The following is a 14,862-nucleotide window of genomic DNA, read 5'->3' as shown; positions in this document are numbered from 1 at the left end:
AAAATATATATACAAAAGTGAACAAACAAAACAGATGGAACTTTTCTAAGTAAATATGTGGAGAAGAAAAACATTAAAGCCCAAACGTAATGTTATTTTTAGATAATGTGTTTTTATTGGAAGGAAAGGGGAGTTTTCATCTGGTTGTTTCAAGTTTTTCTAAATAAAATGCCAGTGTGCTGGTGGGAAAGGTCTTGGCATGCACAGAAAACTTGTCCAGCTGTTTAGGGAAAATGACAAGATGGCAGATTGCCAGAAGCCTTTCTGAGTATTAGGATTTCTCTGTGTTTTATCTTCTCTTCTTTTATTAGATCTACAACATTTTGAAATACATTTTACTATATTTATGTTTTCCAGGTGGCAATGGTTGAAGTCCAGCTTGAGATGAAATATGATTACCCCAAACCATTACTTATTGCATTTAGTGCCTGCACCACAATACTGGTGGCTGTCCACTTATTTGCACTTCTGATCAGTACCTGTATACTTCCCAATGTGGAGGCAGTGAGTAATATCCATAACTTGAACTCTGTCAACGAATCACCCCATGACCGTATGCATCCTTACATTGAACTGGCTTGGGGTTTCTCCACAGCTCTTGGGATCCTTTTGTTCCTTGCTGAGGTGGTTCTTCTGTGCTGGATAAAATTCTTACCAATAGACTCTCCACAAGTTCGCAATGAAAGTTCCTCAGCACAGAGGCAAAGTTCTGATGCAGGTTTTACTTCTGCCCTAGTGTCCACCATCATCATGGTACCCGTGGGGATTATCTTTGTCATATTCACAATTCACTTTTATCGCACACTGGTGAGGCACAAAACAGAGCGCCATCACAGGGAAATTGAAGAACTCCACAAGTTAAAGATCCAGCTTGATGGACATGACCGAGGTGTCAATGTGGTGTGAAGTACAATGGTCAATAGACTCAGGTCCACGAGTCTGTATTACTGAACCCTTTTCAGAGATTGGGCTGTATTTCAGTTCTCTGGTTTAAAATGGTGAAGCTTAAAGATTGAATTGTTCCAAGCTGCAGATTATTTCTGCACATTGAAGACTACAGGGTGTAAAAGGGACAAAGTCTAAAAGTGTCATTGTTTACAAATGGGCCTGAAGGCGCTTACTGAAAGAGGACCTGTGGTCACCCCAAACATATTGAGCTTTAAACACCATGTGATAGCTTAGGGTGCCCCAAATGTAGTGTTTTGGGTTTTGGTGCCTGTCTGATGATATTTATTACAATACTGTGAATGCAGACGGGGCTGAGGGGTGGGATTTACATGCAAGAGCCATGCTGTTACAGTAAGCAGGCATTTATGAGGTTTAAAGGGGTACTTTGCCCCTAGACATCTTCTCCCTTATCCAAAGGATAGGGGATAAGATGTCTGATCACGGGGGTCCCGCCACTGGGAACACCCATGATCTCTCCTGCAGCACCCCTGTCACCTGGTGCACGGAGCGAGCTTCTCTGCGTGCCTGATGACTGGTGATGCAGGGGCCGGAGGATCGTGACGTCATTACCCCACCTCCTGATGTCACGCCCCAGCCCCTCAATGCAAGTCTATGGGAGGGGGTGTGATGGGCACCGCACCCTTCCCATAGACTTGAATTAAGGGGGCGAGGCGTGATGTCACTATCCTCCGGCCCCTGCATCGCCAGTCATCAGGCACGGAGCTCGCTCACTTCGTTCACCAGATGACAGGGGTGCTGCAGGAGAGATCACAGGAGTTCCCAGGTGCTGGACCCCCACGATCAGACATCTTATCCCCTATCCTTTGGATAGGGGATAAGATGTCTGGGGCAGAGTACCCCTTTAAGTCTGTGGGATTTTTGAGATCCTATTAGGGTACTTCACTAGACACATTAAAGCACAGTATATTATACAGAAATGCTGGCCACATACCAAACAGGCCATCTCCGCTTGCCTGACAGCTCTGCACAGATGTTGATATACAAGGGTCTGGCTTCTTTAGCATCTCCAGCATCTGTGCAGAGCTGTCAGGCAGCAATCTATAGTGGGAATTGTTGCTTCTCTGTATAATATACTGTGCATTCATGTGTCTGGTGAAGATCACTTGCAGGATCTTGGAAATCCATCTGCCCTAAGCCTCATACACGTCCCTCAGTGTAAAACATGCCCCTGTATGTAAATAATGCTTCCTCTACCTCCTCTACCTAAACAGTATTGTAAATAGGTATCTGTCCCTCTGACAGGCACCAAAAACCAATTTGCAAACCTGTCAGTAAGTGTTTAGTTTCCCTGTAGCACCACCACAGGGGAAATGAAGCATTACACAGCACCCAATCAAATGAATGCTTCTGTATAATACAGGACTTACTTTCTATGTTGAGTTCCGATTGCCTTTTACATGAAGTTTGATGGATGCTTTATTTGTGAAGCAAAAAGATGTTTATTCTCTTTTGTTAGTAGGCAAAGATCATTAAGGTTGTATAAATATTTTGGAAGCTACTGTGCAATTCTATGTACCAAACCAGTACACACACCTTACTTGTATGGTAAGACCTGATCCCATGTGTACAATGCATTTGGAAAATCTTCAGAACCTTTAACTTTTTTCAGATTTTCTTATGTTAGAGCCTTGTTCTTAAAAAATTAAATAAATTCCCCCATCCTATACTCAATACCCCATAATAAGATTGTGAAAACAGAATTTTAGTAATTTTTTCAAGTGTATTAATTAGAAAAAACAAAAATTTTGCAATGGACATAACTATTTGGACCCTTTCTACACCTTGTTTGGAGTCACATTTGATAATGCATATCAGAACAAAAAACAACCCGTGAGGAATAAATAACTGACTATAGAGCTGAGTATTGTGAGGAGGCAAAATTCTGCTCAATTGAAAGTTCTCAAGAACACAGTGGCCTCCATTATTCCTAAATGGAGGAAGTTTGCAACACCCAGGACTCCTTCTAGAGCTGACGAGCCCACCAAACTAAATATCAAGGTAAAGGAGCCTTAGTAAGGTGAGCAAAAATGCAATGGTCACCCTGGCTGAGCAAAAAAATCCCCAAATCCAGGTGTAAAAACCTTGTGGCATCATCCCTAAGAAGACTGGATTCTGTAATCTCTGCCAAAGGTGCTTCAACTAAGTACTGAATAAAGGGTCTGAATACTTATGTCACTGCATTATTTTAGTTTTCCTTATCAATAAATTGGCAAAGATTTTTAACATACTGATTTTTATTTGTCATTATGCAGAATGATGAGGGGAAACTCGAATTTTTTTACTTTAGCACAAGGCCACAACATAACAAAATGTGATATACTTTCCAAAGGCATTGTACTGGTTAATCTTCAAGGGTATGGTCACACGTAACGGATTCGCAGCATATTTTACGCTGCAGATCCGCCGGTGACCTGACCCATTTTGTGCCTCCAGCTGTTGCCACTCCCATTCCCCTGCCTCACTCCACCCCAGGCCTGCTCGTAGCAGCGGATTGCCACACAGAGGGCCTGTGAGTCGGCGAGTGGACTCTGACATCACAGAGCAGCTGCAATGTCTGAGTACACTGCACATTACTTTGTAATGACATGTACACTGCACATGGCCTCAACGATTGCCACGATGTCTGAGTACACAGCACCGCGATGTCAGAGTGCACTTGCCGACTCGCAGGCCACCTGTGTGGCTGCCCGTAATGGCAGATTGCCGCTGCAGGCAGGCCAGGGGCAGAGCTAGGTGGGGGGAATGGGGTGGCAACCACTGGAGGACCAAAATGGGTTGGGTTTATATATATATAAATGTCAGATACCTGAGTTTGCAGTTGGTCTAATAAGCTTGGACAGGCTTAGACATATGAGGAATACCAGATAACTATTCAGTCATATATGAAAAATTATTTAGTTATCTTAAAGGAGCTATATGGGACAGATATAAAACTATATTGAGTAAAATACAGAATACTTATAGTGTAATATATAAGTTTGATTTTTGAAGTACATTATTATATTTGCATTACGTTATTTGTACTTTATACATATGTTCATTTACACAGTTAATACTGTAGGTAAGACATTTTACACAAGCAAAACTTAAACCATGTGAATCTTTGTGTCAACTATGAGTATGGTGCCTTTTAAAATACTAGTGAATGGAAATATTTATTTCGTTTATAGTAAAATTTCTGTAATCAAGCATTTATCTATATAAACTAATATCCATTCAAAGTATCTGAACTGCAGCGTCTGAGCACTTGAGGGAAAGGAGTTTAAGGTGGTTAACATTAAAGGGAACCTGTCATCTCTTATGCTGCCTGAAGCACGAGTTATCTGTATGGTCCCTGGTGGCTTCACCCTGCCCCCACTGACCTTAATTGATAAATTTCTTCCTGTTTGGGTATAGGAAAAGATCTATCAATCTAGGCTGGGAAAAGCTGCAGACTTAAGTCACTGAATTCTGCCCAGATCTAGGTTTAACCAGCATGAAAATGATGACAGGTTCCTTTTAAAAACTATGAACTCTTTTTTATTGTCTAAATCAATAGGGTGCTACTCAGAGAAAGGTAAGATAAGTCTCTCAGACAGACTTTCTGCTCTCTAAGTGCTACAGCAGGGCAGGGAAAGGCTGGGTTCACATCACGTTTTCAGCCATACGGGACCGCATACGGCTGGGGGGAGCTAAAACCTTGCGCTCCCATATCCCTGCCGTATGCCGCCCGTATATAATTCATTTCAATGAGCCAACCGGAGTGAAACGCTGACTCCGGTCGGCTCATTTTTGCCCCGTATGCAGTTTTCTGCCGGACCTAAAACCGTGGTCGACCATGGTTTTAGGTCCAGTGGGAAAACCGCATACGGGGCAAAAATGAGCCGACCGGAGTCAGCGTTTCACTTCGGTCAGCTCATTGAAATGAATTATATACGGGCGCATACGGCAGGGATACGGGCTATAGAGGCTCTGTCAAAAGTCCCATGTCATCACCATAGTAAAGGTTGACATGATCATCTACTGTGTTATATAACATTCATTAAATGTGAGTTACATTGTACTTTTACTAACACTTTGTATAGATAGATCAGCAGGTAACTTTGGTGGTGAGGAGTGATTTTGGATTTAGAAACCAGATATACCTGGTACAAAGTCCACAAAATGTGAAGTACATGATCCAGTGAGTAAGTGCATAATACAGTTTTGCAAACAGCTCTTATGTAGCTATATAAACACCAAGTGTTTGCTTGTAGCAAACTGCTGCTGTCACTATTCAAGCTGCCATCTATTCATAGTATCAGTCTGTTATTGGCTGCTTATTGCTAATTATAAAGTATGCCTTATACTGTTACTTTACTGGGACTGTTATATCTTATCCCCACACTGTTCATGGTACAGGAATGAAGATCTAGTATTAATAAATATTCATATTTATATAACGCCATATAACTTCACATAATATTAGCTTAATTGTTTGAATATTTGTTTTCATATTCTTTGTCCATGTAAAGTGGTTTAGCAGTTCAGGAAGCAGAAGGTACCAGAGAGATAGTGTATGATAAGATATGAACAGGACACTAAAATAAAGGGTTAAGTTGTTGAATTCTAAGACTAAGTTCACACGGTGGAATTTCCCCAATTCCGCAAAAATTCCATTCAGCAAAGCTTGCCGAACCGAATTGCGGAATCTTGCCAGAGTTGTGGTGACATTTCGGGGGAATTACAGCGGAATTTCTGTGCTCTTTGAACACAAAATTCCACAGATTTCCAAGCTCCATTATTGTAATAGGATTCTGTTGTGGAATTTTACAAAATATAAGACTTATCTGCCACAGAAATTCTGCTGTCTGAATGGGACTGCGGAATCCCATTTTAATCAATAAACAGTAAATTATAGTGGAATTTCTGTTGGAATTCTTCTGCAGATTTATGTACAGAAATTCTGGCATGTGAATATATCCTAAGGAGGAGGATGTGCAGCAAACAAAGGCCCATTTATAGGGGGTGCAGAAGTAGCAGTCACCCCCAGAGCCTAGTGCCTAGTCCCCTCTACCTCAAAAGCAGGATATTATATAAATGGCACATGGTAGGAAGGAGACCCTTTTATAGATTGTGCAGGGGGCCCAGGAGCTTCAAGTTATATCCAAACAATTATTATTTTTTTCTTTGACACCTTCATCCCCAGTTAAGAGGGAGTAGATCATAGAATGAGGCTGTCTGTTGGATGCTGTTGGACTTTGACATGCAATGGCTCCAACAGCGCAATTTTTTAAATAAATAAAAAAAAAAAAAAATCTGCAACAAAAATGGAGCAGAGCAATGGAAAAGGCATGACAGATATGAACCTATCCCTAGGCAGAGTGTGAGTGACCCCTGAGATGATATTTAAGTAACCAATCAGATCCTATATTTTTTGTTAGATATATTACCTATAAGATCCGAATTACATGTCTGACTATTCCTTTTTTTTACAATGCTAGGAAAAAAGGGTACCACACCATCTAAGACTCACATTATAGTACATAAATGTATGTGCATGAGGATAAGTATACATTTGAGTCAATATATATATATATATTTTTTTATTATTATTATTATTTTTACAGGAAACTCACACATTTAACTGCCATTTACAGTTTTGTTGCTGTTTATACCAACATACATACAGGGCCCATTTACACATACACGCTTTGATGTGGATGTGATGCTGCAGATCCAAATCCACCTCATTGTAGCAACTTTCATGAGACCATAGAAAAATGTCCAGTTGTGTTACTTATAGTAGTCCAGTTGTGTTACTTATAGTAGTCCAGTTGTGTTACTTATAGTAGTCCAGTTGTGTTACTTATAGTAGTCCAGTTGTGTTACTTATAGTAGTCCAGTTGTGTTACTTATAGATACATCAAATTACAAAATAAACATGCATAAGAGCTAATGCAGACAACAATACCAGTATTGCTCATACCAACCAATCTAGCAATTGCTTTTATTTTAGGAAATAGGAAGTGGAACCTCACTGTCTGCTATGGGACTCTGGGAAGGTTCTGAACCCCATCTTGTTTGCTAAATCATCTGCACCAGTGCTATTTGTAACTCATTCCATTCACTTGTAAATGTATAACTGATTCTTGGAATGTTCCTTAAAGGATAACTCCGGGATGTAAAAACGTATCCCCTATCCTTAGTGTTGGATCGCGGGGGGTCCTACCGCTGGGGGCTCCCCGCGATCTCCCGAACGGAGCCCTGACTCCCATTTTCAAGCACAGCACGAAGCTGCGGCTGACACACCCCCTGCATGCAGTTCTATGGCAGAGCCGGAGATTGCCGAAAGCAGGGCTCCGGCTCTGACACAGAAATTGAAGTACTAATGGTTACATAAAGATATTGAGGAACGGCTGCCTCCGAGTTCATTGAGGTCTTTTTGCAGGATGACTATTGCTATGTACAGCAATAGGATCTTCTGTAAACAGTGTGGTCTCCACCCCTCAATTTCACTTGTATATTTACATTCCATCAACTGATCTGTCTTCTTTGCATACTTTAGAAATGCAGGTGCACTGAAGCTGGTACTAACTGTACAGGTCATTTCTTTATTTCATAGCACACACCTGAGTAGTTTTGCAGAGTTGTTTATAGAGGGCACCCTAATCTACTGTGTAGATTTTAGGATCTGTTTAAATAAAATCAAGCAATTTGCCATGAAAAACAATCCTGCTCCGGCGAACTAAATTTGTGAAAAAAAGGTAGCTCTGTCCCCCATGGTAGCCAAAATTTATGAGAATCCATAAAGTATGATTTTTGCTATTGGCAGCAAGACACGTGGTTACAACCTTTATACCTTAAAAAGGGTTATGAGAACTAAGTCTGGTTTTAAACTGTAATTGTGGTTGCTTTTTAGTTTTTCCGTTATAGCCACAATACCCCGAGCTTCCATGGTTCTATTTAATTAGACCAAATGAACAGTTACATGTTTTTAATTTTAATATTTTGGCACAAATCACTAGAATTTGAATGTAAAATAAACAAATGTTTCTGTTACCAAAAAGGAAATCGCACATTTTTTAGCAAAAGGGATGTTATATGTATGTATATATATATATATATATATATATATATATATATATATATATACTTGTTTATTCATTGTGAAAAGAATTTGAAGATAGCATTTCATGCAGCTCCTTTGGGCTTTCTTGTACACTGATGCTTTAACAATGTACTTTAAACTTTGAAATTGTAAACATTTAAATGTTATTTGTATTTGTAAACACAGCAACAAAGAGTAGAGATGATAATTATGTATAAATAATATATTATTATAATATATATATATATATATATATATATATATATATATATATATATATATATATATTTTGTACTTATAGAAAATTATAAGGGGGAGAAAATTATTGAAGTGCTAGTTAAAACATAGCTTTTAATGTATAGATTAAAACACACTGATTAAACAAAGTGATGTATAGATAGTGACAGGGCAATAATGTCAGCCCTGTAACTAAAGAATAGACATAAACAAGGCTGTTAAAATTGCATGTGTAGAGATTGCCCCACAGATACAAAAGCCTAATTAGAAAGTATGCTGGTACTATAATAATTCAAATAGAACTACTAGCTCCGACCAACGCATTTCAGCACATTGTTACATGTGACCTCATCAGGGGCTGACAGGCATAAAGGATTACAGTCATTACATAAAGTGATTAACATCAGAGGTAGCTGATACAGTAGCGACCCCTGAGAAGAGTGTGCTTGATGTCATGCACTAGTGCTCTACACAGCATATAGACAACAGGACCCAAACACATCCTGCAAGAAAACACATAAAAAATGGTCCTCAGTATACATATAGTTGCCATCAAGGATAGGGTACCTGTAAAGCAAAGGAGATAGTTACTCACAGTTCTGGCGTCTATCTAGGATAAATCCTGATGATGTGTATGTAAACCCGGAGTGGCGGGGAGCCAAGCGTTCAAGCTGGCTGCTAGCACACATGTCAGAGGAGAGCGGCGTCTGACGACTTATCCGCTTGCGGATATCACATTTTGGAGTCGAAAAAAGGAGTCCATCTCCTAGAGAGGGGGATCTAGATAAGCTACTTTTACAGCGTGAAGCACGCTGGATTTTTAATCTAGAAACTGTCACACCTAAGGGATTGAACGAGCAACTTTGCTATGGGAGTTTTCTTTAGGGGTGTCCGCGAGGGTACCTATTTGGGGTGTTCTGTTAGGTAGCCAGGGGTGGCTGTAGTCAGCCAATGGCTGTAGTCAGCCATAGCTAGGGATTACTAGGGTATACCAGCTTAGGTTCCAGAGCGGGACCGCCCTTTTTAGGGCGGCCACCCCGCCTAGGCTTAGGGTATAGTATAGGGGTGTTTAGGTATATCTATAGGCTCGCTAGGCCCCTGTCTTCCCCCTCCCAATATTTTTATCTAGGGAATCCCCCCACCCTCCGGACACCCTGTATATGGTTATCACGTATGAATATCCATATTTCCCACTTAACTTAACCTCTCTCTCTGTGTTTTTTGGTCTCTGTTTCCTAGCCTGTGAACTCCCTCTTAAGGTTGGAATGGTATTATCCGTTCTGGATGTGCTATTCAATATGTTGCCCCATTACTATATACCATCTAATAGAGTATATACATATGTCTGGTTAGGCCTCCTCCTGCTCTAATCTGTTGTTCCAAGGTGTATTTTTGGGCTGCTGCTATATGAAGCCAAATTTGTTTATAGTCTATTTATTAGACATTGTAACTGGCTTACCTTCGGGTCAGAGGGGGTTAATTATGCCCGTGCTACCGCCCCGCGAGATCAGTAGGACGGATGACGCGTTCTCCAGCGTTCGGCGTTCGCATGGAGATGGCGTCATTAGCCGGGCCACGCCCACCTAGACTGGAAGCGGATAAGTCGCCAGATGCCGCTCTCCTCTGACATGTGTGCTAGCAGCCAGCTTGTAAACCCATGTGGGTTTACATGCACATCGTCAGGATTTATCCTAGATAGATGCCAGAACTGTGAGTAACTATCTCCTTTGCTTTACAGGTACCCTATCCTTGACGGCAACTATATGTATACTGAGGACCATTTTTTGTGTGTTTTCTTGCAGATTGCGTTTGGGTCCTGTTGTCTATATGCTGTGTAGAGCACTAGTGCATGACATCAAGCACGCTCTTCTCAGGGGTCGCTACTGTATCAGCTACCTCTGATGTTAATCACTTTATGTCATGACTGTAATCCTTTATGCCTGTCAGCCCCTGATGAGGTCACATGTAACAATGTGCTGAAACGCGTTGGGCGGAGCTAGTAGTTCTATTTGAATTATTATAGTAGACAATAAAAAACAGTTGGGGTGTTGGGGTGTTGGTGCTTGGTGTTCCTGGCCTTTGGGTATATGACAGGTAGTCTTTTTTTTAGGTATTTCCTATTTATGTCTGTTGTATTGCATTGCTGCTTCATATGTTACCTCAATGTATGTTAGATATTATATCTATTGTTACGATATTATAAACATGCAGCTACGCCAGCCTTATATTATGTATACTCTTGACTGAATACCTACATTACCCATACCAGGTCCACTGGCACCTATTGTCTCCTGCGTAAGGTCATCCTCTGCCTTTTTCTAACTTTTTAAAAACAGTTTTTTATTGTCTAATAAAGATTGTTATACTTTTTGAAATAATATTAGTATTGTGGGTCTCTTTGTTTTTGGCTATATATTGGTACCCCCGGGACCTACATACGGCACGTATTGTTCTGCCGTTTTTGTTGTTTGGCAAAATTATTATAGTACCAGCATACATTCTAATTAGGCTTTTGCATCTGTGGGGCAATCTCTACACATGCAATTTTAACAGCCTTGTTTGTGTCTATTCTTTAGTGACAGGGCTGACATTATTGCCCTGCCACTATCTATACATCACTTTGTTTAATAAGTGTGTTTTAATCTATACATTACAAGCTATGTTTTTACTAGCACTTCAATCATTTTCTCCCCCTTATAATTTTCTTTATGCTCTTTGGGAGTGGACACCAGTATTAGTCCACAATACTAGTATCTTTTGTACTTATCTATTAAGACTTGGTAAGTCAGTTTCAGGACATTTAAGCTGTAAGACACCTATCCTTCACCTCACGAGGAAAGACCCCAAAATGAACGAGAATATCACCAGAACACCCACTTTTGGGCAGGTTTGCAGGATTGTCTTGTATTGTCTAATAATGGACAAGCCCTTTAAAGACGCATTCCATAGTTATCAGGGTGGTATAGTAAAAAAAAAAAAAGTAATTTTCACCTGTCCTGATCCCCAAAGCTGCTGTTCTTACACCTACTGCTCACCTTCTTCCACGCTACTTTCTATTTTTTTTAAGAAGTTGGTATGTCCCTTTAACGGATTACAGATAAAGTACATCAGATGCCTTGTGCCTGGTTAACCAATAGAATATTATCTAAACTAAGCAAGGGCTGCATACAATATAATTCTGAGGCACATATTCAGATCTGTTATTTGATGCCATGAGGCAGTAAATTAGCATTAAGAAGAAAAAAAAAGAAAGAAAAAAAAAATATATATATATGTGTGTTTGTGTGTGTAAAATACATATTCCTTATTCATGATCTTGAGCCCAAGGTACACATGGAAGGAAAGCACTGAACCCCATCCCCTACAGTTCAGGAGTACCCTGCCAAATTATTTTTGTGGCTTGAAATGTCTTATTGTGTTTATTACATACTTCAGCCCATCATTACCCATTATTTCTGCTATGCTTGTGTGAGCTGGTGTAATGTGGGATATATATTGGATGTATGTGGGCATGTAGCTGTCATGATTATATACAATTGTTTACTTTCTTTTGCTCTATGTACATTTACAGTTTGGTGTATCATGTAGATTTATGGTGAATATAACCTGGCACTAACTGACCCTCTGCCGCAGGCCTGTGTAAAGGTATTGTCCAGGGTTTTGCTGTTGCCCAAATGTAAATGAATAAACACATACTTGCATTCCAGCCATCTCTCTTTCCATGTTCATTCTGACATGGACATAGAGCCCCCCTTCTCTGTGTCATGATGATGTGTTAGAAGGTGGCTGGTTGTCCATTAGCTAAGCCGACTCCCTGCTCTATCAGCCATACGAAGAATGAGATTGGAAGAGCTAAGAGACAGACAAACAATGTTGACAAATAATGTATCAGAAAGACCATTATCATCACCAATTTAGATCCAGAGATCTTGAGGTTAAAGGGGTACTCCAGGGGAGGGGTACTCAACTGGCTCCAGAAAGTTAAACAGGTTTGTAAATTACTTCTATTTAAAAATCTTAATCTTTCCAGTACTTATCGGGTGTTGTATACTCCACAGGAAGTTCTTTTCTTTTTGAATTCCCTTTCTGTCTGACCACAGTGCTCTCTGCTGACACCTCTGTCCTTGTCAGGAACTGTTCAGAGTAGGAGCAAATCCCCATAGCAGCACCAGTTGATTTGAAAAAAATATATACATATAGTATTCCACCGGAGTACCCCTTTACACATATAAAGGTGCACAAATCTTTGTTCAGCAACCCTGTTTTAGGAATACTGGGGGAAGCAACTCACAGAACCTTCAAATGCAGATCTCCAAACTACATGGCATGCTAGAAGTTTAGTAAACAAGGGTAACTAAGAAGTTTACATATTTCTTATTGTCTTTATACAGGCCTGCGCAAAATACGGCTCACGGTCCGCTTTCAACCTACCAAAGTTTTCTTGGCCCTAAACGTGATTATCTGGCGTTCTGTAATATCAAAGATAGTTCTAGTCTTGTCACAATAGATGATGTCACTGCTTGCCAGACGGGCATAGTTGATGTCAGCTATGTATTTGTCTGCCATCCTTTTCGTTTCTGCTTTTTCTTCTGACATCTGGCCACTGGAGATTTACATAACCCCTTACTTTGCTGGCACCCACTGAGTACCAGACATGTTTCTGAGAGAAATACCTTGGGTGACATATTGCAAGTCAGCTATTCTGTCCAGTCCATACTGCCCTGATAACTGCTATCTCCTATACTTGTTAACTTTGAAGAGAACTCACAGAGGAAATGCGTGAGTGCAGCCTCATATGTAGTGTAGTTGAAGTGAGTGCAGCCTCTCATGTAGTTTAGTTGAAGTGAGTGCAGCCTCACGTGTAGTTGAAGTTAGTGCAGCCTCTCATGTAGTGTAGTTGAAGTTAGTGCAGCCTCACATGTAGTGTAGTTGAAGTTAGTGCAGCCTCACATGTAGTGTAGCTGAAGTGAGTGCAGCCACATACACAGTGTAGTCCAAGAGAGTGTAGCCACACCGGGGGAAAGCCTCACTAAAAAAAAAACCCTGCGTGTGGCCCTGGGATATATAGCTGATTTTATAACAGGTTATCTGATTGAAACAATGCTCCCCGTCCAATGAAGCTAAGGTAGGGATTCCCCTTATCTCTGCCACTAATGGTCGTTAAGTAAGAATTTCAACTGCAAGACCTCCATTTAAAAATAGGGTTGTGTAAGCTGAATAACCATTTTTCTAAATTGGCATAAAGCATATTACATCAAAACCAAAGTAAATGTGTAGATACATTAAATTAAAAATATTCTGCCATTTAGCATGTGCTTACCTATGCGTCTCTATGGTTACATAGCAGGAATAGTTACATGAAGGACGCGTTTCGGCATATTGCCTTCCTCAGCTTGCTGCAGGGCAGCAAGCTGAGAAAGGCAATACGCCGAAACGAGTCATTCATGTAACTATTCCTGCTATGGATTAATAAAACTATGTGATTTAGCATCACCGGTGAGTGCTGGGCATCTATTCTATAAATTGGTTTGCTCCCACCTCGTGCACTACCGCCACACATGGAAGTGCCGACCTAACTACTACTAATCTCTATGGTTACAGACTACATATTTATATGTAGACTGATCCAACCAAAAAAAGAGGGCAGATTTAATGGGTTAGTGTCAGTTAAAAAAAAACATTTGACATTTCAAAAACATTGCTAGATTGAGAATGCAATGAGTTTTGGTCAGCCGTGTTCTTCTCCCATTCTAGCCATTGGTGGGCATCTGAACACCCAGACCCTGACTGATCAAAAATATGACAGTAGCTTTTCACTGCAGGATCAGACTATACAAAGTTAGTTTTGTTCTTTAACTCTAGAGACACATAGGTCTGTATATGAGTTGTATTCACAACATGGAAAGATAATATAAAGCAGGACTATTATCTAGGTCACTCGTGTTTTTTTATTTTATTTTAGATGCTTTGGAGCAATAAACGGTACCGGTCGTCATACATTTTAAGGTGTTTGAGTTAATGTGTTATGCTTTGTAAGAGTCACTAAACTGTTTTATTTTTATTAAGAAAATGTTTTGTTACATTGACCAAATGTGCATAAGGTACCATGCATGTTGTTTTGTATAGTCTTAATATATTCGCTTACAAAACCTTTAATGTAATTGTGAATTTGCACATTTTGTATATTTTTAAGCAAAATAGTGAATACACATAATTTGCATTATTTTTACTGGCTTGTTTTCACATGTTTTAAAGCTATATAAATCTATTGTTATGATATGAATATTCATTATCATAACAATATTGAATGATATGCCTGTTTCATGTTTTTTTTCCCCATGGTATATTTCCAGATAGACATACAGTAGGCTATTGGCAAAAAAAAATTCTAAATTGTTAATGTAATTTTTATTTAATTTTTTTTAAATGTTGACATGTTGGGTTCATGCTTTGTAGACATGCATAGTTTTGCGACACACAATTTTTTTTTACTAGCAAACATGGAGGTTAATGGGGAAGGGACCAACAATAAGGGTGCTCCACAGGTCCACAATAATAGGTTTAATTTATAATATCTTAAAGGAGAT

The 14,862-nt window shown here is 39.8% G+C and overlaps 1 protein-coding gene across 3 annotated transcripts in view; it reads left to right on the top strand.

The window, feature by feature from the left end:
• ORAI2 (ORAI calcium release-activated calcium modulator 2) overlaps positions 1–4,690 on the top strand; it is a 32,238-nt gene extending 27,548 nt beyond the window's left edge. For all 3 annotated transcript variants that reach the window (XM_056558489.1, XM_056558488.1, XM_056558487.1), the window contains one exon: positions 358–4,690. In XM_056558489.1, the coding sequence (XP_056414464.1) occupies positions 364–906 (543 nt within the window). In that variant the 5' untranslated portion in view covers positions 358–363 and the 3' untranslated portion in view covers positions 907–4,690. The remainder of the gene's footprint in view (positions 1–357) is intronic.
• The last annotated feature ends 10,172 nt before the right edge of the window (positions 4,691–14,862 follow it).

Source organism: Hyla sarda, chromosome 2 (genome assembly GCF_029499605.1).
Source record: "Hyla sarda isolate aHylSar1 chromosome 2, aHylSar1.hap1, whole genome shotgun sequence".
NCBI lineage: Eukaryota > Metazoa > Chordata > Amphibia > Anura > Hylidae > Hyla > Hyla sarda.
The sequence above is the reverse complement of the archived record's forward strand: the minus strand, read 5'-3'. Positions and strand labels throughout refer to the sequence as shown.